The following is a 21,447-nucleotide window of genomic DNA, read 5'->3' on the forward strand; positions in this document are numbered from 1 at the left end:
CTGCAATCTTGTTCTACAAAATAGTCAACTAGAACCTCTCAATATTTAAAAAGATAATGGAAAATAAAGTATATTGCATATATAATGTTTTGGCATAATCTTCCATAATGAAGTGAAGATAGAAGTTTGAGAAAATGGGCACAGGTGAATTTACCTAGAGGCAGATCAAAATGTTAGCAATTAGGGAAAATAAAGGCTATGGTGAGCATTTTATTCTTAAACAAATATATAGGGGCCTGCTCTTGTAGAAAATGGAGCTGGGCTCCCGGCGCCCACGTTAGGAGGCTCCTAAGCACCTGCAACTCTAGTTCCAGGGGGTCCAACAGACTCTTTTGATACCAGAGCACTCCACTCACGTACATATATACACATACCTATGCACAGGTAGACACAATTAAAAGAAAAATCTTTTAAAAAGAATGCTGGGATGGATGCTGTGGTGCACGCTTTTAATGCCAACCCTTTGGGAGGCTGAGGGGGGTGGATCTCTGAGTTTGAGGCTAGCCTGGTTTACAGCCTGGCCCATAAAGAGAGTCCAGGACAGCCAGGGCTACAGAGAGATACCAAAGCTATAACAAGAAGTGCACCTTAAGAAAATTTAGGTATGCCATCAAGCTGGCTCAGAAGATAGTTGCCACCAAGCCTGATGATCTGAGTTGTGGTCCTAAGGATCACATTGTGAAAGCTGAGTATGAGCTTTTACAAGTTCTTGCCTAACTTCTAAGCACATGCTGTGCTACACCCCCCCACTCCCCCAACCCCCGCCCCAATGCCAAATAAGTGAATGTAACTTTTTTTTTTTTTTCCAAGACAGAGTTTCTCTGTGTAACAGCTCTGGCTGTACTGGACCTTCTTTGTAGGCCAGGCTGGGCTCGAACTCACAGAGATCCACCTGCCTGCCTCTGCCTCCCATGTGTTGGCATAAAAGGTGTGAGCCACCACGTTATGACTTTTGCTTTCCTTTCAGATGCTATCATGCCACCATAAAGCTTAGATAACAAACATCTGGAGAATAAACCATAACAAAGGAGAAACTATCCATATGAAGATGCGATCAGGAGAAGAAAATAAACACAGAGGAAGTAGGAGCAGAAATAAAATCAAGGCTACCTAAGCCCATTCTAACTGAAAGCTGGGAGCCCACGGAGCAGCTTTTTCATGGAGCTGCAAAGTACTGGTCAGCAAACAGAGGCCATTAATATAGTCATTTCGATTAGTTTCTTTACTGTTTTGAAATAACATTTAAGGTGGCCTAACTTCTGTAACACAGTAACATTTGTCTAAAAAGAGAAGTGTGTTGGGCGTGGTGGCACACATCTATAATCCCATCACTTGGTAGTAGAGGCAGGTGGATGCCACGGAGTTTAAAGCTAGCTTGGTCTACAATAGTGAGCTTCAGGGTAACATGGAAAGACCCTGTCTCAAAAATCAGTAAATAGGATTGGAGAGATGGCTCAGTGGTTAAGAGCATTGTCTGCTCTTCAAAAGGTCCTGATTTCAATTCCCAGCATCCACGTGGTTCCTCACAACCATCTACACTGGGATCTGATGTCCTCTTTTGGCAAGCAGGTGTACATGCAGATAGACCATTCATATACATAAAATGAATGAATAAATAAATGAAAGAAAGAATGAAAAAAGAAAAATGTATCATCATTTAAAAAAGAACTATTGGAGCACGGCAGTGGTGGCACATGCCTTTAATCACAGTACTTGGGAGGCAGAGACAGGTAGATCTCTGTGAGTTTGAGGCCAGCCTGGTCTACAAAGGGAGTCAGGGCAGCTAGAGCTGTTAGACAGAGGAACCCTGTTTCAAAACAAAAAAACAAAAACAAAAACAAACAAGCAAAAAGAACTATTGGGCTGGGGAGATGGCTCACTGGTTAAGAGCACTGGCTGTTCTTCCAGAGGACCCTAGTTCAATTACTAGTGCCCACATGGCAGCTTACAACTGTAGCTCCAGTTCTGTGGAATATGATACTCTCATGCAGATATACACGCAGACAAAATACCCATCTCATAAAATAAGTCATTAAAAATTGTTTAGCTGGGCTGTGGTGATGCACACCGTTTATCCCAGTACTTGGGAGGCAGAGACAAATGGACCTCTGAGTTCCAGACAGCTAAAGCAACACAGAGGAACCCTGTCTCAAAAAAAAAGTCCTATTTTAAAAAAGAACTACTGAAGCCAGGTAGGCGTGGTGGTGCATGACTTTAATCCCAATACTTGGCAGGCAGAGGCAGGCAGATCTCTGTGAGTTCGAGGCCAGCCTGGACAACTAGGGCTATACAGAGAAACCCTGTCTCAACAACATACATATGTAAATAAAAATAAAAAAGGATTGTTGAAGAGCTGAAAAGATGGTTAAGAACTCTGGCTGATCTTCCAGAGGACCTGGGTTCATTTCTTAGCACCTATGTGGTATCTTACAGTTTCAGGGGATCTGATATGTCTTCTTGTGACCTCCATGGTCACTGCACACATGTGGTGCATAGACATTTGTGCAGGAAAAACATCCAAACACATAGAATAACATTTAAAAGTACTTAAAAACAAACTATTGAAAATGTACAGCTGATCAGTCATGACTATCAAGGCTTCCACACAGGGTGAAGACAGATAATTGTCATTAAGGTATCCAATAAGTAAGAGAACTTGCTACCAAAGCCTGACCACCTGAGTGTAAGGCCGGATCCCACATGGTGGAAGGACAGAAATGTCTCTCAGAACTTGTCCTCTGGCCTCTCTGAATGTTGTGGCGTACCTTTTCCTCCACAACACTCCCTCTTCAGTCACACATAATTGTAGCAATTAAAAAAAAAAAGAAAAGATATAAAGTCATTTTGGGGCTGGCAGGATGTCTCAGTGGGTAAAGGAGCTTGCTAAATGACCGTGATGACTTTTCATCCTTGGAACCCACATAAAGTTGGGAGAGAACGGACTTATGCTGACCTCTGACCTCCAGACTTGCACCGTGGCATGTGTGCCCATAAACACACAGACGCAGGAATCCATGTTTAAAAATTAAAATCCCTTTTGCTGTGCACACTAGGTTTACTGTAATTTTCCTATCATTATCACCCTCTGGTCAGTGCGATGACAGTACCTGAATCTAATTGGTACACGACTGCGCCTTGCTCTTCTCCTACAATCTCAGGTACCTTCTCATTTCCGGTAGGTTGATAGAAATATTCTGGTTGAGGTGGAACCCACTCTGAAAGAAGATATTTTTAAAAATACAAAAACGATGTATAGGGCACTGTCAAAATTAACATAAAGTTACAATTATTCAAATGACTAACGTTCAATCCAACCTAATTCTCATCCCAAGTTTCCAGCCCTCTTATAAATTCAGTCATGTTTCTTTTCCTAACAACTATGGCAAAAACTGAGCAAGCAGCCCATCAGATGGTGGCACGTGCCTAGCATACACAGTCCTGGGTTTGACCCCAGCGCTTGATACATATACGGTAAAATCAGAAATTTATTTTAAAAATATGTGTGTGTGTGTGTGTGTGTGTGTGTGTGTGTGTGTGTCGGGCAAGGTGGCACATGCTTGTAATCCCAGCACTTGGGAGGCAGAGGCAGAGGCAGGCAGATCACCGTGAGTTCTGAGCCAGCCTGGTCTACAAATCTACAGCCAAGGCTGCACAGAGAAACCTTGTCTCGAAAAAAGCAAAAAAAAAAAAAAAAGGGGGGGGGGATGAGGGAAGAAAGAAAGAAAAGAAAAGAGATAGAGCTTTGGGAAAGCCTGTAGAGATTATTTTTCTCAATTAGTGATTGGAAGGGAGGGCCCACTCCAATGTGGGTGGTATCATTCCTGGGCTGGTGGTCCAGAGTTCTGTAAGAAAGCAGGCTGAGCAAGCCATGGGGAGCAAGCACACAAGTGGTACCCCTCCATGGCCTCTGCATTGGTTCCTGCCTCCAGGTTCCTGCTCTGTTTGAGTTCCTGTCCTGAATTCCCTGAGCCTATGACCTGGAAGTGAAAGCCAAATAAACCCTCTCCTCCTCAAGTTGCTTTTGGTCACGGTGTTTCATCACAGCAATAAAAACCTTAACTAGAACAAGCTCTTAAGCATGGAGCCATCTTTCCAGCCCCAGAAACAGTTTGATTACAGAAACGTACACCCTTTGTTTCAGAGAAAATAAAGCCTTTTTGTCAGCAATAAATTTAAGAATCAGAAATTTTGTCTTTTTGTTTGTTTTGGTTTGGGGCGGGGCAGGGGCTCTACTCACATATGTGTGTGCATGTATGGCACATGCATGCTTGGTGGCCTATGAGGGCAAGAATATGACATCAGATTTCCTAGAACCGGAGTTACAGATGGTTGCCAACCACCACGTGGTGCTGGAATTAAGCGCAGGTCCTCTGGAAGGGCAGCCAGTGAGCAGAACCACATCTGTTTTCCAGGTTGTTGTTTGTAGTATAAAATGCTTGGTTCAGCTGAATTTTGACAGGCTTGAAATAAGTAATGAAGTCCATAGTCATAGTGCCAGAACATTTTTTTTTTTTTTTTTTTTTTACTGTTTTTAACTTTATTTTAAGCTTGCTAAAACTTTTTAGGGGAATGGCAGAGGTGGGTTTTTGTGTTTTATATCTCTGGTGCTGAAGACGAAACTCAGGCCTTTTTGCTCAGTAGCCAGAGGCTACAGTGAGACCCGATCTCAAAACTTCAGGGAAAAACTGATGTGAAAGATTATGTACTGGGCTGGAGAGTTGGCCCAGGGGTTAGGAGCACTGGCTGCTCTTCCAGAGGTCCTGAGTTCAATTCCCAGCAACCACACGGTGGCTCACCGCCATCTGTAATATGATCTGATGCCCTCTTCTGGTGTGCATGAAGACAGTGTACTCATGGACATAAAATAAATAAGTCTTTTTTGTTTGTTTGTCTTGTTTTTCGAGACAGGGTCTGTCTGTGTTAGCCTTGGATGTTCTGGACTTGCTTTGTAGACCAGGCTGGCCTTGAAGTCACAGGGATCTGCCTGCCTCTGACTCTTGAGTTCTGGGATTAAGGGCATGCGCCATCACGCCTGGCTTTTTTGTTTGGTTGGTTTTTTTGTTTTGTTTTTGGAGACAAGGTTACTCTGTGTGACCTTGGCTGTCCTGGTCTCGCTTTGTAGACCAGGCTGGCCTGGAACTCACAGCGATCTGCCTTCCTCTGCTCCTGAGTGCTGGAATTACAGACATGTGCCACACCACTTGGCTCAAAATAAATAAATTGTTAAAAAAGAAAGATTGTATACCGGTCTGCAGTGGTGGCACACCCCTTTAATCCCAGCACTGAGGAGGCAGAGGCAAGCAGATCTCTCTGAGTTCAAGGCCAGCCTCATGTACATAGTGAATTCCAGGACAGCCAGGGACACAGAAACCCTGTCTTGAACACTGCTATCCCCCACAAGACTGTATATCAAGAGCTCATAGACAGGACCATTTCTATCACAAAAGAGAGTCCATGGGCCCAGCAAGAATGGAGCATGGTAACAGAACAGTAGTAAATAAAAGTCTGGAAACAGTCATATTTAGAAATTTGGGCTTCAAAAAAGCTATCTTCCCACTCCTAGAAACAGAAGCATTCTAGTCTCTGTTTGGTGAGTACAGGCATGGACCTTGTCTTGCCGTCTGTGTCAGCATGAAGACTGAGTTGTGAGGCTAGAGAGTCAGCTCCATCAGTAAAGTGTTCACTGTGCAAGCGTGAAGACTTGACTTTGATTCCCTGGACACACACTAAAGAGCTGGAAGTAAGCCTGTAAACCCCGGTGCTGGGGATGTGGAGAGAGATGGACCACTGGGGCTCTCTGGTCAGCCAGACTTGCCTAATGTGTGAGGTGTAGGCCCCATCGAGAGATGCTGTCATGTCTTAAAACTCAAGCCGGACTGACGACCCCTGAGCATGATATCTGAGAGTGATCTCGGGATTCCATGTGCACACAACACATTTTCACATGCCCTTGTGCACATACACATGACTTTAAATCCTACGGCCTTGTAATGATGGAAGATAAAACAGCAGGACTAAACACACATTACCAATGTGGTGGACATCCTCCTTGATGACCTCACACTCTATTGGCCATCTTGGAGCCTGCAGTGGCCCTCGGCTAGAGAAAAATGAGAAGAGCTCTTCGGGATCTGGATGATGTGGGTTTGCTTCATCCGGTTCATCATAAATAAGCTGCCTGCTCCTAAGAAGTGGGGAGCTCAGTGTCGGTGAATCTGCCAAGAGGAAGAGGAATTATATGAGCAGCTTTCTTTTTCACCTTGACGGATCTACCGCTCTTTTATGATAATCATTTTTAACAGTGTGCTAAGACATTAGCAATCTGAGTGCGGTAGTGTTTACAGCTTTATTTCCAGCTCTCAGGAGGCAAAGGCAGGCAGATTTCTGTGAATTCAAGGCCAGCCTGGTCTACACAGAGAGTTCCAGGCAAGGTAGGAATACACAGGGCATTGCTGTTCTAATGCCCTCCCCCACACCAATAAAAAGGTTAAAGAAAGTAGACTGTTTAAAATAACAATAAACATGATAAACTATTAGGTCAACATTCTACATAATCACCAGGCACAGTGGCACACACCTGCAATCCCTGCACTCGGGAGGCAGAGACAGGGAGATCTCCGTGAGTTCAAGGCCAGCCTGGTCTACAAAGCAAGTCAGGACAGCCAAGGCTACACAGAGAAACCTTGTCTTGAAAAGTGAAAACAGGGCTGGAAAGATGGCTCAGTGGCTAAGAGTATTGTCTGCTCTACCAAAGGAGCCAAGTTCAATTCCCAGCACCCACATGGCAGCTCACAACTGTCTATAATTCCAGTTTCAAAGGATCTGACACCCTCACATCAATACACATAAAATGAAATTAAATAAATTATAAAAAAATAAAGAAGCTGGCAACAGTACGCCTGGCTCTGGCAACATATCTTTAAAAACAAACAAACACTCAAATAAAAAAAACAAAAAAGAAAGAAAAGAAAAACAAACAACAGCACTTGGGAGACAGAGGCAGGTGAATCTCTGAGTTTGAGACCAGCCTGGTTTACAAAGAGAGTTCAACATAGCCAGTGCTACACAGAGAAATCCTGTCTCAAAACAAAACAAACAAACAAACAAGAGCCAAAAACAAACAACAAACAGAAACAAACAATATCTGCATAATCTAGTTTTTTTTTATCTGATTTGTGGGTTCTTTCTTTCTTTCTTTCTTTCTTTCTTTCTTTCTTTCTTTCTTTCTTTCTTTCTTCTTTTTTGAGACAGGGTTTCCCTGTACAGCCTTGGCTGTCCTGGACTCTCTTTGTAGAGCAGGCTGGCTTTGAACTCACAGAGTGTTGGGATTAAGGTGTGTGGCACCACTGCCCAGCTTTGTTTTGTTTTGTTTGAGACAAGGTTTCCCTGTATAGCCTTGGCTGTCCTGGACTCGCTTTGTAAACCATGCTGGCCTCAAACTCACAGCTATTTGCCTCTACTTCTCTGAGTACTGGGGTTAAAGGTGTGCACTACCAGCTGCATAATCAAGCATTTTTCCCTGGAGAGGTAGATGCAGGCATAACTCTGTGAGTTCAAGGCCAGCCTGGTCTACAAAACAAGTCCAGGACAGTCAGAGCAACACAGAGAAACCCTGACTCAAAAAGCCAAAATAAGGGCTGGAGAGATGGCTCAGTGGTTAAGAGCACTGGCTGCCTTTCCAGAGGTCCTGAGTTCAATCCCCAGCAACCACATGGGATTACCCATAAACATTAAAACAAACAAACAAATACTTAAAATATAAGTTAGTGGGGGGGGGTCTAAGACCTTACACAGTGAAAATTTTAAATTCTCCTGTCAACATTATTGGGGGAAAGCACAAAAATATCATTAACTGTTGTGAAAGAAGCACAGAGATCTAAATCCAATCTCTAGAACATAGGCAAAAATATTGGGCGTAGTGACATATGCTTGTGGACAGCATTTCTGAGGATGGCATCCAGTGTTGTCCTCCAGCCCAGACACACACACACACACACTTAAAAAAAGAGAAACAGAAATAGAGAAGAAAGAAAAGAAAAAAGATGATGAAAGCATTCTCAACTGTTGGCGAGATGCCTCAACTGCTGTGTAAGGATGAAGACATAAATTCAGAGGTCCAGAACTCATATAAGTAGGCATAGGACTGGAGAGATGGTTCAGTGGTTAAAAGCACTGACTACTATTCCAGAGGTCCTGAGTTCAATTCCCAGCAACCACATGGTGGCTCAGAACCATCTATAATGAGATCTGGTGCCCTCTTGTGGCCTGCAGGTGTACATGCAGGCAGTATACTCTGTAATAAAATAAATAAATAAATAAATAAATAAATAAATAAATAAATAAATATTTCTTAAAGTAGGTATAAAGGTGCAGGTCTGTTATCTCAGTTAGGGGTGGGTCAGAGACAGGTGAACCTCTGAAGCTGGCTGGCCAGGCAGTGTAGCTGAATCAGTGAGTTCCAGGTTCAGTAAGAGAGACTTTGTCTCAAAAAATAAGGTGGAGAGGGATAAATAAATACACACAGCACTGACCTCTAAGTGTAAACATCCACATCCACAAACACATACATACGCCGGCATACAACATGGAAACATGCACATTAAAAATTACACACACACACACACACACACACACACACACACACACACACAAAGAGCCAGGTGCGATGACGTATTTGTTAATCCCAATGTTTGAGGATGCAGAGGCAGGCGGTTCACTGTGAGTTCGAGGCCAGCTTGTTGTAAAGTCAAGTCCAGGACAGCCAAGGCTACACAGAGAAACCCTGTCTTGAACAAAACCAAAAAACAATAACAACAAACAAAACAACAACAAACCCTATAGTGTGGTGATTGACAAGCTGAATTTCAGATCCATGCTATACTTATCTGAAGCTCAGTACCTCTGCTTACAGCATCTATCTGAGCATGCCCAGTTGAAGATAAACACGTAGGCCCTAGAAAGAAAGAAGTACCATTTGCTTATATATGTATATATATATATATATATATATATATATTTTTACCCACTGCCTCCCATATCTTTTTGCTTTTCATCCCCATATATAAATTTCTATATAAATATTTATCCAATAATTAATGGATGAGACGGCACACATTTGAAAAGATAGCAAAATTAATTCAAAAGAGCAGCAGAGGCTGGAGGGATGGCTCGGGGATTAAGAGTGCGTGTTGCTTTTGTAGTGGACTGGGATGCAGTTTCCAGCACCAAGGGGCAGGGGAACTCACAGCCTGCTGTATCTCCAGCTCTAAGGGTATCCCCAACCCTGGTCTCAGGGGCACTCATGTGTACATACCTACACAACACACACACGCACACACACCTTAAACATAATGAAATCTTTTAAAAATTTTTTGTGTTGGGTATAGTGGGGCATGCCTTATGTCCCAGCATTTGGGAGGTAGAAGAAGGCCTGGTCTACCTAGTGAGTTCTAGGCCACCCAGGACTACATAGTGCTACATAGTGAGTGGCTATCCTCCCCCAAATATATATATATCCCCTGTAATGTACACAAGAGATAGAAGCAGGAATATCAGGAATTCTAAACCAATCTGGGATATATAGCAGGACTCTGTCTCAAAACATCAAAAGTTGGAGATATAGTTATTGCCTACCCCTAAGTTTGATCCCTAACATTGAGTGTGTGTGTGTGTGTGTGTGTGTGTGTGTGTGTGTGTAGAATTTGCCTTAAAAGATTGCAAATCTCTCTCTCTCTCTCTCTCTCTCTCTCTCTCTCTCTCTCTCTCTCTCTCTCTCCTCTCTCTCTCTCTCTCTCTCTCTCTCTCTCTCTCTCTCTCCTCTCTCTCTCTCTCTTTCTCTCCCTTCCCCCTTTCAAATAATGAAAAAGGAAGAAATAACTAAGACAGCCACCATAAAGGAAATTAAAGTAATTATAGCACATTAGTGAGAAGTAATACTAAGAAGTAAGCTGGATGGTGGTGGTGCACTCCTTTAATCCCAGCACTCAGGAGGCAGAGGCAGGGGGATCACTCTGAGTTTGAGGCCAGGTTGCTTTGCTTCTCTCACATTAGGTCGCGTTCTTTGAGGTTCCTGGAGATTTCAAGGCAGTAAGGTTCTGGGTGGGGGTAGGTGGCTGGGGGGAGAACTCATACTGAGTGCTACTCACACAGTAATGTCTCTTTTCCCAAGGTGTCCAAGAGAAAATCATCTCTTTCTCCAAAAGAGCCATTCAACATGTACTGAGGGCTATTCCTCCAAACATGCTGAGTAGGAGCAGAATTTGGTGGATTGTTCTTCTGAGCTAAGAATAAGTGGTTTAATTCAGGCTGCTTGTAGGTTAGCTCACGATCCCTAGGTGCTGAGGTCAATATCAAAATCCTGACCACTCAGATCAGTACTGAACCTGAAAAACTGAGGTTCTCTCTTCAACAAATGAGTAACCAAGGAGAAATTGTTAATAATGTGAAACAAGACGGGTGTGGTGGCTCACACCTTTAACCCCAGCACTTGGGAGGCAGAGCAGAGGCAGGTGAACTGCTGTGAGTTCGAGGCTAGCCTGGTCTACAAAGCAAGTCTAGGACTCTGTGTAGCCAAGGCTACACAGAGAGACCCTGTCTCAAAAACCAAAACCAAACCAAACCAAACAAAGAAAACAGTGTGGAACAAGGTTACTAGAATTACAATCAGTATTAAGGTGGTCACTGCAAGTGGACAAGGCAGCAGGATTGCAAGTTTGAAGCCAGTTGGGCTACATGGAAGAGTTGTGACTCTACAGTGGTAGAACACCCACATAATATGTGCAAGGCAGGATTACAAAGCAGGCCAGAGAGATGGCCCAGAAGTTTTTAAGTGTGTTTGCTTCTCTTTCTGAGAACCCGAGTTGATTTCCCCCACTTACATGCTGTCTCACAACTATCCATAATGCTAGTTCCAAGGGGTCTCTGTGACGTGGCTCTGGGTATCCTGAAACTCACTATGTAGACCATGCTGGGAATCCCAAGGCACACGCCACCATGCATGGCAAGAGTTTATTATTTCTAATAAACTTTAATTTAATCTATATATTTAATCCAAGTCCAGTAGATTTTGTTGTTTGTTTGGTGAGCTGGGGATTTATTTTATTTTATTTTATTTTTTTTTGGCTTTTTCGAGACAGGGCTTCTCTGTGTAATGGCCCTGGCTGTTCTGGACTCACTTTGTAGACTAGGCTGGCCTCGAACTCACAGTAATCCACCTGCCTCTGCCTCCTGAGTGGTGGGATTATTGGCATATGCCACCACACCCGGCTGAGCTGGGGTTTTAAAACACCGCAGTACTCCGGCTAGCCCAGAACTTGCGATACAGCCCATGGAGAAAGGAGCTCACAGCTAAAAACAGAGCTGTGTGATTTGTCCAGCCTTGCTAGTCAGCTTGCTCTGGGAAGCCCATCTCTGCCTTCCAGTGCTGGGACTGCAGGTGGGCCATCAGCCTGGCCAGCATTTACGTTGGTTTCTGGGGATCCAAACATCAGTCTTCACATTTGAGTAGCAAACACTTTAATCCCTGAGCAATCTCCTCATCCAGACCCCCATTTTTTGAAAGAGGACCTCATGTAGACCAGGCTGGCTTCCAACTTGCTACTTAACTCAGGATAATCACCTGCCTCCCAAGTGTTGGATTACTGACAGCTGCCATTTATAAGATACTGGTGCTCAAAACAGGGATTTCAAGTATTACAGGCAGGCACTCTACCGACTGAGCCTCAATAAATATATATATAGTTTTAATTTTGTTTTTGTTTTTGTCTTTTGAGACAAGGTCTCTCTGTGTAGCCCTGGATGTCATAGAACTTGCTCTGTAGACCAGGCTGGCCTCGAACTCATAGAGATCCGCCTGCCTCTGCCTCCTGAGTTCTGGATTAAAGGCGTGCACCATCACTGCCTGTCTTGAGCCCATATATAGTTTTGTTTTTGGCTTTGTAGACCAGGCCGGCCTTAAACTCACAGTAATCTGCCTGCCTCTGCCTGCTGACTGCTGGGATTACAGGCATGCACCATTGCGCCTGGCGAGCCCCAATATTTTTTAAATTAAAAATTTGGGCAGTGGATGGCTCAGTGGCCCGAGCACTTTTTTCTAGAAGACCAGAGTTCTCTTTCTAGAGCTGACATTGTGTGTAACTCCAGCTCTAGGGGACACACACCCTCCTCTGGCCTCTGTGGGCACTTTTATACTTGTGCACACACAACTAAAAGTTAAAAAAATGATCTTTTTTTTTAAACAAAATTTTGTTTTCTAATAAACTTCAACTCTGCTTGAAACAAACAAATGTCACTAGGGTACAATCAAGATTGACCTGGTATACACAGGCTGTTTTAAAAAAAAATCAACAAGTAGATAAATAAATAAGCAAAATCGAATGATTTCAAGGTGCTGGGGATTGAACTGGGGCATGTTAGACAAGTGTTCCACCACTAAGCTACACCCTCTTTCCCTAATATTCTAATGTCACAAACTAATATTAAAATTCACATAAAGAGGACTTGAGATGGAGCCTAACAGAGCACTCGCATCCCACAGTCAATGCCAGGAATGAGAGAGAGGGAGAGAGAGAGAGAGAGAGAGAGAGAGAGAGAGAGAGAGAGAGAGAGAGAGAGAGAGAGAGAGAGAGAGAAAGAGAGAGAGAGAGAGAGAGAGAGGCAGGGAGGCAGGCAGGCAGACAGACAGACAGTCTCAAAAAGATGCAGCCTAACAGAGCACTCACATCCCACAGTCAATTCAGGAACCAGAAAGAGAGAGAGAGAGACTCAAAAGTCAGGACACTTTTGAAGAACAAGGTGAAGGGAAAGAATTCTCTAGATATCAAGGCTCTAAAAGTGCACAGTCGTGCAAGATGCTAAGACAACATAGTAGGTTCCTTACCAGCCTGGGCTACATAGTGAGACATCTAAAACAGAAGCAAAAATTTTAAAAAGATTTATTTATTTATTTATTTATTACATATAAGTGCTCTGTCTGCATTCACGCCTTCACACCAGGAGAGGGCCCCACATCACATTATAGATGCTTGTGAGCCACCATGTGGTTGCTGGGAATTGAACTCAAGACCTCTGGAAGAGCAGCCAGTCCTCCTAACCTCTGAGCCATCTCTCCAGCCCAAATTTTAACGTCATACAGAAATTCAGAGATGGTAGTTATTGGTGTACCAGTAGAACAGGCCAATAAACTAAAGCGCCTAGGAGAGATTTTGCACTTGTGTACATGCGGTGAGTCTGTCCTTTGACCGAGGGGAGGCAGGTCAATGGCAAGCACTTTTAGCTCATCATCCAGAAAAATGATTTGAGTATTATCCAAACAGTTATCCCAGTTAATGCAACAACTCAACTTGGTGCTGGGAAAGAACACAGTGTTACCTTTAAAGTATCCGTAGTACTGGAGGTGATGGCGCATAAGATTCTCATAGGGGTCAGGAAGAGTCTGTGAAAGAAAAGGCATTCATTCTCCAGCACAATGCTTCCTTCAGATGAAGACACTGGGGTGTTTGTTGTTGTTGTTGTTGTCGTCGTCTCTGGAGACCGAGTTTCTCTGTGTAGCCTTGGCTATCCAAGCTATCCTCACATTCACAGACATCTTCCTGCCTCTGCCTCACCGAAGGCTGGGATTACAGGCATGCGCCGCCACGCCCAGTTGTCGCTGAGTTTTTGACAATAGGAGCCAATCATGCTGCCATGATACAGTCACAAAACACGGGCCATCCATCAAATTGTTCTGGGTTTGGGAATCGTAAATGCAGCAGGTCTGGTGGTGCAGGCTAGTAATCCCAGCCACCAGGGAAGCAGAGATGCCACAGTATAGCAAGTTCAAGGCTAATCTGGCGACAGAGTAAATTTAGGCCAATCTGGACTACACAGAGAGGTCAGATTACCCATCCTTCCTCCCCAAAAGAGGACCACCAAACAGACCTCAGCTGGGCCAGCATGCCACCACAGTGAACCTTTTGACCTAGGGATTGGGTTTCTGTGAAGTTAATGGAAAGGGAGTGTACCAACCTTCTGTTTTAGCTCTCTTTCCAATGCCGGGAACATGTTACTGGCACATAGTAAGACGTAGGCGAGTCAGTAGCTCTGCACCCAGCTGCAATCTCTGCCTAATGTCCAAAAAGGTAGCTGATTACGCAGAAGATAGGAAGTGAAAAGAAACCCAACCAACCAACACCACTACAAAAAACACCAAATCTGCTGGCCCTGCCCTTTCACCCCCACAGCCGCTCGCTTCAGGGAAACCCTTGCCAACTCAGCATCTTAGGAAAGGCTCAGATGGCGGTTCCCAGCACGCACCTGAGGAGTCGAGGCGCGCTCTGTGTCCCCATGCCTGGTCCACTAGACGTACCAGGACCCTCGCTGGCCCCATGCTTAGCTTAGGCTGAGAAGGGAAGCCTGCACCAGGATGCCACAGAAAACGGAAAGGAACCTGGTTGGGGCCTCGCGCAGAGTCGCCTCAGAGCAGTTGAAAAGGTCAGGGGTCGGTAGTGAAGGCCCTGGAAAAGTTCAGTTCTGAGCGCCCTGCCCTGGAGGTGTGGACCGCTGACGGGAAAGGTCAAGAGAAGGCGAAGCAGAAGTTTCCACCAGAGCCGGTAGGGGCAACATGGGGCTCCCTAGCTGCCTCTGTCCCCTAGCTGGTCCCCAGCCCTGGTGGATGCTGCGGGAGCTCCCCCTACCCCCACCCTTTCCACAGAGGCCAGCTCAAAGCTCCTCAGCAGCTTACCCTCCACGCACTACCTTCCTCACCCACTAACCCTCCATACCCAGCTCTCCTCAACCCACTGTCCTCCTCAACCCTCTGGCCTCCACACCCTCAACCTCCTGACCCTGCTCACCCACTTTCCGCCTGGGATGCCCTGCTTCTCCACTGCCAGCCTGGGCTCCTTCGTAGGCCCAGTCACTCAGCTCACCTGCTGGAACTTTCTGTGCGCGGGGCAGGGGAGGGGGCTGGGAGCCTAGCAACCAGGAGCTAGAAGCGGAAGGAGGGCAGGCCCCGCCCTCATCCGTGTTCTGCAAGCTCTGCGATGTAGCGCACCCACCAACGATTTATTCATTCATCTCAAACTCAAATTCATTTATAGACTCAGGCTGGAAACTGATGAGTACAGTGCTGGGAGCCCTCAGGCTATTTTCTAGCTTCTGTAGTTTTAGATAAATTATTTTGTTCAATTGGGCTGAAACTTCCTTTCATTTGAGGACTACAGCTGTAGCAAGCAACCAAGCAAGCTTTTAATCCCAGCACTCGGGAGGCAGAGGCAGGTGGATCGCTGTGAGTTCGAGGCCAGCCTGGTCTACAAAGTGACTCCAGGACAGGCAAGGATGCACAGAGAAACCTTGTCTCGAAAAACAGACGAAAATCAGATAAGCAAGAGGTCAGCCCCAGAGTGAAAGAATCAGGCTCATACTAGTTTATACTATTTCTTCTCCCTTTGACAAATTTAAAATATCCTCCTTCCCCCCTTTTCCTGGAACTCGCTCTGTAGGCCAGGCTGGCCTTGAACTCACAGAGATCCACCTGCCTCTGCCTCCCAAGTTTTGGGATTAAAGGTGTGCACCACAACTGCCTGGCTTATAAATAGCATTTTCAATCAAAAGCCGTCTAACTTTTTCAACTTAACAGCATCTAATGCTGGAAACAAATGAGATATTAAGAAAACGCCACCTTCATTATATGCTGCTCACCTGTAGCTACAGCTGCCTGGCTGTAGAGAACTGGAGAACTACCAACAGTCGCTGATCGCTGAACCGCTGCAGTGCTAATTACTTCCGCAGCCTTTCTCTTCACTGCTTTAGTGGATGGAGGACTAGAGGCGGAAGAATCAACGGAATTCTGAAGCACAAATGTTCTATTCAGCAATTACAGGCTCTACAAAATATGTTCTTCTAAAGTAAAGCACGTTAATCTGGCTCCAGATCCGTTACCACCTGGGTGCACAGGTCATCATTACCTCACTGGGTAAAACTGTGGTCTGTGTTGAAGGTTTCAAAGGAGCATCCTCCTCTGTTCCTGGAGGCAGGAGGCTCCTCGCTTCCCTCATCCTACATTTCTACCTCCTGAATCTTCTAAAGGAGGAGGGGATGGGAGGGGGAGGGGGAGGGAAGGGGATGGAAAGGGGGGAGGGGATGGAAAGGGGGGAGGGGATGGGAGGGGGAGAGGATGGGAAGGGGAGAGGGAGGGGAGGAGAAGGGGGGAGGGGAGGAGAAAGGGAGAGGATGGGAAGGGCGGAGGGGTAGGACATTCTGGAGATGGCGGCGGGGATGGTGGCATTTCTAGAGGTAATGGAGGTTGAAGCACAGGTACATTTGCCTGGAGGAGGGTCCAGAATGGAGTCAGTGGCATGGGCGATGAAGAAACTTGACCAGACAACACTTCTTTACAAAGAGAACCTGGAAAACATGACAGTAGCCAGAGGAAAAAAGTTAGGACAAAGCCTTCCTAGCTAACACTCATGCTAATGTTCACTTGACCAGTAGACTAGACATCAGTACCAACCTAAGACAAATGTACACAGTAGTTTCAAACAGCAGGAACTGGCTGGCTCTCCCATAATCAAAATTTGACTCATAGCTAGCCGCTGATGTCAATGAAACACTAAGCAGTTCAACTTAGAAATTACTTCTATGAAAACTATCCCTTAGCTACATTATACTAGTTGGATTCTTTAGGTCCAGATTTATAGAGAACAATGAGAAATTCAGCCATCCAAATCTGCAATTTGGAAATTGATCTTATATTTTAGTGTGTATGTGTGTGTGTGTGTGTGTGTGTGTGTGTGTGTGTTTAGGTATGGGCCTGTGTGTACAGGAGCCCTTTAAGACCACAAGAGGGCATTAAATCACTGGATTCCTCTGGGGCTAGAGTTTCAGGCAGGTGTGAGCTCCCCAAAGTGAGTGCTGAGAACCAAACTCAGGTCCTCTGCCAAAGCAGTATGTGTTCTTAACAGGTTCAGCCCATAGAATTTCTTTTTCAAACATTTATTTCAACATATGAGAAGGCAGCAATTGGGGTCTTTTATTGTTTCAAAAATGAAGAGAATCATATGTCTGTAATACTGATTCTGTATTATTATTTTTCAGTGAGCTAGTTAAGTAGGGATTACAGTAAAAACCCACTGAAACCACCACCACCACCACCAACAATTCTACCTATTTTGATTAACCTGGATATAATTTGTCCGTAGTGACTACGGACTCTCATTCTTTTTTTTTTTTTTTTTTTTTTTTAAATATGTCTGTATATTATATTTGCAAAGGGAAGGTGGTTTTTATTTCTGTGATGAGTAAAGGAAAATTTAGGACAAAATATGTTCAAAGATGCAAAGGACTTAAAACTATTGTTGCTTTAGCTTGAGTTAAATTCTAACTGAAAAGCTATGTTAAATGTTCTGAAATGTCACCAACACGACCACTGAACACTGTAGTGTCACTGCTGGGCAAAGCTTTTTAAAGATTAGAGAAAATGGAGGATATACTTACTTGTAGCTTTCTCCATCCCTCTTTATCATCAATAGGGGTGTCTCACAATATATGGGACTATTAGATATATATGCCAGGAATGTTGAGGGGATTTTCTCCCTAAAAATATCACAGAATTTAGGAGGAGAAGAAATGTGAGGTCTAGTTCAATTTCCTCATTTTAGAGGTAATGAATCCCAGACAGGCACTGACTGGCCTTGGGCTAATAAAGCTATTGGGGCCAGGCAGAGCTAGGCAGTCAGCTCTGACTCCTAGCCTAGCACTTCCTATGTAACTAAGAATTCTTGGTGAGGTAGGGGTTTAAGACCTCTAGAAACTGAAAATCTCCCTTCTGATAGCGTAAATATCCAGATGCAACCACCTGTCAAAATGTTGTCAGAATTGGATTAAATGAAGGCTCCATTATGCAAGGCTGTAGGTCAGGGAGAAGGCCACACTTGACACCTGATGAGGTAAACCCAAACAGCCAACAGCACCGGGCTCTCAGAGTGGCTTTGCCAATGGAGCGGACAGGTATTATATGGCACAGAGCATGAAGAAGATGATTCGCAGCAGGGCACAGAGGCGCACACCTGTAATCCCAGCACCCTGGAAGGCAGAGGCAGGCGGATCTCTGTGAGTTCGAGGCCAGCCTGGTCTTACAAATGGAGTCCAGGATGGCCAAGGCTACACAGAGACCCCACCCCCCACCCTGTCTAAAAAAAAAAAAAAAAAAAAAAGAAAAAAAGAAAGAAAGAAAAGAAAAACAAAAAAACAAAAACAGAAAACAAAGGGACATTAAAAAAAAAAAACAACAACAACAACAATAAAAAACTTCCTTGGGAAAACACCAAATAGCAGATGACACCTGTGCATCAGGAGGGCCCAGAGGACTCAGGGGCCCAGGATTAGGAGGCCTTGGCAGCAGTCTTGGCAGGGGGGCCTTGGCCAAGGCCACAGGGTCTGTAGAGGTAAAGCCAGAGACAAGGAGTGGATCCCCAAGGAGTGGATCCCCGACACCAAGCTGGGCTGCCTGGTTAAGGACACGAAGATCATCAAGTCCTTGGAGGAGATTTATCTAGCCTCCCTGCCCATTAAGGAATCAGAGATTATTGACTTTTTCCTGGGTGCATCCTTAAAGGTTCTCAAGATAATGTCCATGCAGAAGGAGACATGGGCTGGCCAGAGGACCAGGTTCAAGGCTTTTGTCACTATTGGGGACTACAATGGTCATGTTGGTCTTGGTGTTAAGTGCTCCAAGGAGGTAGCCACTGCCATCTGAGGCACCATCATCCTGGCCAAGCTTTCCATCCCAGTGGGGAGAGGATACTGGGGGAAAAGACTGGCAAGTCACACACTGTTCTGAGCAAGGTGACAGGCTGCTGTGGCTCTGTTTTGGTGTGTCTCATCCCTGCCACCCAGAGGCACTGACATTGTCTCTGTTCCTGTGCCCAAGAAGATACTGATGATGGCTAGTATTGATGACTGCTACACATCAGCTAGGGGTTGTACTGCCACCCTGGGCAACTTTGCCAAAGCCATTTTTGATGTCATCTCCAAGACCTACAGCTAACTGACACCTGACCTCTAGAAAGAAACCGTGTTTCCCAAGTCTCCTTATCAGCAATTCACTGATCATCTTGCCAAAACCCACACCAGAGTCTCTGTTCAGAAGACCCAGGCTCCAGCTGTGGCCACCACATAAGAGTTTTTCTACAAGAAAAATAAAGTGAATCAACTCTCTTTAAAAAAAAAAAAACCCAAAAAACAAAAAACAAAAAAATGTGGGACAGTCTTATTTCCTACTGTTGAAAAAAGACCTTATGCAAAATGAGGCCTTCCTCCCTTAAGATCTTTACATCAGGGGGCTGGAGAGATGGCTCAGAGGTTAAGAGCACCGTCTGTTCTTCCAAAGATACTGAGTTCAATTCCCAGCAGCCATATGGTGGCTCACAACAATCTACAGTGAGATCTGGAATGAGATCTGGTGCTCCCTTCTGGAGTGCAGGCACACATGTGGCCAGAATACTGTATACATAATAAATAAATCTTTAAAAAATCTTTACATCATTTTGTCATGGTAAAGGCAACTAAAATAAAAAATCTTCAAAAACCTTCCTTTTTTTCCTTTTCAGAGCCAGCCCCAGCTCGAGGGTTTCTTGCTCCTCCTCCTTCTTACTTTCTCCAGACTGAACAACGTTGCACAGATCTTCTTGAGAAGGGTTGTCTAAGCTGTACATTGTAAGTTCCGGGGGCTTTATGGGCAGCCTCGCTTCCTCTGCTGCTGTGCTTGTTTCCTTAACCTCTGACACCAGATCCGCTTCTTTACAAATTACTTTTCTTTTCCATCTTTCTTCCTCTTCTTTTACCCCTTCAGGCAGTAAGGGAGCGAGCAAAGTGGCTGCCAGCCCTTTCCTCTCCTCCTCACTGTTGGGAGGAGCTTGGATTCCTTCATCCACTTCCTATAAAGAACAAAAACACTGAGTTGCAACTTTCAAAAAAAAAAAATCTCTTCAATATTAGATTATTTGTATTAACCTCTTAACTACTAGATACTCACAAAACACCCACACCCTTTCCATGTACACAGGAAATACTACTTGGAAAGGCAGTGACTGAACAACTTACTATCCTCTGGGTACCAAAAGGGGAAGCTAATAGGAAGCACAGGCAGACGTAACATCAGCAGTTTTTCAATACATGACTAGATAAATCTTCACTTTCCTCTTCTGTAAGATAAACACAGTTCATGTATCAAAGGGAGCTTAGAGGAAAATAAAATGTAAGACTAAGCAGACATGAAGGTGCATAATCAAATGCCACCCAATCTTGGAGACAGGATAAGGACTACAGAGCTCACCTCCTCTGCCCCTTTATTTTTCTTCTTCAAGACAGGATTTTTCTGTGTAGCCTTGGCTGTCCTAGACTCACTTTGTAGACCAGGCTGGCCTCCAACTCTCAGCAATCCTCCTGCCTCTGCTTCCCAAGTGCTGAGATTAAAGGCGTGTGCCACCATGCCTGGCAAGAAAACATATTTTAAGTATAACCTCTACATAGTCCTGACTTCAAGGTCTTCTGTGCTGCAACACTCAACAAATATTCCCTGTGAACTACTCCCCACACCAAGAGAACTGTTGGTCTAACACATTTGTGCACAGGTAAAGGAAGGCTGATACTCAAAAAAAAAAAAAAAGGTACTTTGAACCCTCGCCCCCCTACCTCACACAACTTTAAAAACAATGGCTTTCACCACTCACCTGGTACAATCTGCTACTGCTTAAAAGATCATCCCTCTATCTGCTAGCTTCCTAATAGCTTAGCTGAAAAGTATGTGTGTGCTTAGCACATTATAAGGTCTTGGATTCAATTCTGACAATTCTAGTAGCATAAACACTCACACATGCACGCACACACACACACACACACAATGTAAAAGATCAGAAGTGTGAGTACCAGAGCTAAAGCATCTGGCTTCATGTTTAGGAAGGACAATGCTTAATACACCAGTGAGGACTACTTGCAAGTCTTCTTGAAAAAGGGACCACACTTACCTCCTGCCAGTAAACACTGAGTGTCATAATGCCACCCTGGTGTCTGGGCTGAGTCTGTTCCATTTGCTGAGGCAGGAGAAAGGGCAGGTGTTGCTGCTTCCTTTGGTTCTGGTTGAGGTGGAGTTGGAAGTAGAACAGATGCAATCACAGGAGCTGCAGGCTGAGGTGCTGTTATGGTGGCAATCTCCTGTGGAAGGAAACGACTGGGCGTGGTGCTTACACCTGGAATCTGCCTTGGGAGGCAGAAGCAGAAGATAGCTTCTAGTTTAAGACTAGCTTGGACTACATAGTTCTAGGCCAGCCAGGTCTACATAAATAGTACTTCAAAACAGACAAGCAAACAAAAGCATCACTAATCACTAGGAAGTTGGCCAGTGTACTATCAATGTCAGTTGACTGGTTTCCATTTGGCTCTTTGGATTGTGTTGTTTTTTTGGACACATCA

General features: G+C 44.7%; 1 protein-coding gene and 1 pseudogene across 1 annotated transcript in view; one reads left to right on the forward strand and one right to left on the reverse strand.

Annotated features, from left to right (window-relative positions):
* The window catches only part of LOC127188620 (cytosolic carboxypeptidase 2-like), a 38,141-nt gene extending 24,101 nt beyond the window's left edge, over positions 1-14,040 (reverse strand). Inside the window, exons 1-6 of the mRNA XM_051145046.1 lie at positions 14,005-14,040; positions 13,369-13,432; positions 10,146-10,280; positions 8,900-8,953; positions 6,030-6,215; positions 3,108-3,215 (exon numbers count right to left, since the gene is read on the reverse strand). Coding sequence (XP_051001003.1) covers positions 3,108-3,215; positions 6,030-6,215; positions 8,900-8,953; positions 10,146-10,280; positions 13,369-13,432; positions 14,005-14,040 — 583 coding nt within the window. The remainder of the gene's footprint in view (positions 1-3,107; positions 3,216-6,029; positions 6,216-8,899; positions 8,954-10,145; positions 10,281-13,368; positions 13,433-14,004) is intronic.
* A 2,202-nt stretch (positions 14,041-16,242) lies between these two features.
* LOC127188454 (40S ribosomal protein S2-like) lies at positions 16,243-19,156 on the forward strand (annotated as a pseudogene).
* Positions 19,157-21,447: the final 2,291 nt, after the last annotated feature.

The sequence above is a fragment of the Acomys russatus genome, chromosome 4 (assembly GCF_903995435.1).
Source record: "Acomys russatus chromosome 4, mAcoRus1.1, whole genome shotgun sequence".
Lineage (NCBI taxonomy): Eukaryota > Metazoa > Chordata > Mammalia > Rodentia > Muridae > Acomys > Acomys russatus.